Source organism: Fukomys damarensis, unplaced genomic scaffold, assembly GCF_012274545.1.
Source record: "Fukomys damarensis isolate Sample0158 unplaced genomic scaffold, DMR_v1.0_HiC HiC_scaffold_17, whole genome shotgun sequence".
Classification (NCBI taxonomy): Eukaryota; Metazoa; Chordata; class Mammalia; order Rodentia; family Bathyergidae; genus Fukomys; species Fukomys damarensis.
This window is the reverse complement of record NW_022900929.1, coordinates 34,793,642-34,794,282: the sequence shown is the minus strand read 5'-3', so window position 1 is coordinate 34,794,282 and position 641 is coordinate 34,793,642. Positions and strand designations below refer to the sequence as shown.

Here is a 641-nt window from a genome sequence, read left to right as displayed (position 1 = left end):
CTGTCGACCGCCTCCATCGTCACGTGTTCTCCGAGGCACACGAGCTGGCTTTCCGGGCTCCCCTGCGGGCACCGGGCGAGGTTGGCATGGTCCGGGCGCCCAACTTCATCCAGTCCCACCTGCCCACCACGCAGCTCACCCCGGGACAGGCGTCTGCGCCCTGCTGTCCCACCAGGATGAACAGCGTCTCCCCACGACCGAGAGAGAAGACCGCTGACACGAAGACGCCGTGCGCCCGTGGCAGGTGGCTCTGAGCGCCTTTGCCGCCCGCGGCTCCATAGGCGGAGATCCTGCCGGGAGAGGGTTCTGGGTCCCCGCCCTGGGCACGGGGCGCTATGGTGACCCGAGAGCCTGAGACTCGCATCGGATTCTGAAGGGATAGGAAACCCTTCAAAGCCATTATGTTTTACGCAGAGTCTGGGAGTACCAACGGACATGGCGGGAAGTTCCAGCCCCCTGTGGGGCCACCCAGCTCTCAGGCTCCAGGCCCTGAGCTTGCGACTGCCGCCGCACTTCCCGTGGCCCCGCAACCGAGGACGCTCAAGGACCCTGGGAATGCGCTAGGACCGAAGTGGCGGGGCGGGTGCCTCCCCGACTCAGGACCTCGGGGCGCCCGGGCAGGCACTCACAGGTAACGCCCG

The 641-nt window shown here is 67.4% G+C and overlaps 1 protein-coding gene across 1 annotated transcript in view; it reads right to left on the bottom strand.

Annotated features, from left to right (window-relative positions):
* The window catches only part of LOC117286562 (leukocyte tyrosine kinase receptor-like), a gene marked incomplete at its 3' end in the record, with an annotated part of 1,728 nt that continues 1,087 nt past the window's right edge, over positions 1 to 641 (bottom strand). The window contains exons 4-5 of the mRNA XM_033765290.1: positions 140 to 290; positions 1 to 62 (exon numbers count right to left, since the gene is read on the bottom strand). Coding sequence (XP_033621181.1) covers positions 1 to 62; positions 140 to 290 — 213 coding nt within the window. The remainder of the gene's footprint in view (positions 63 to 139; positions 291 to 641) is intronic.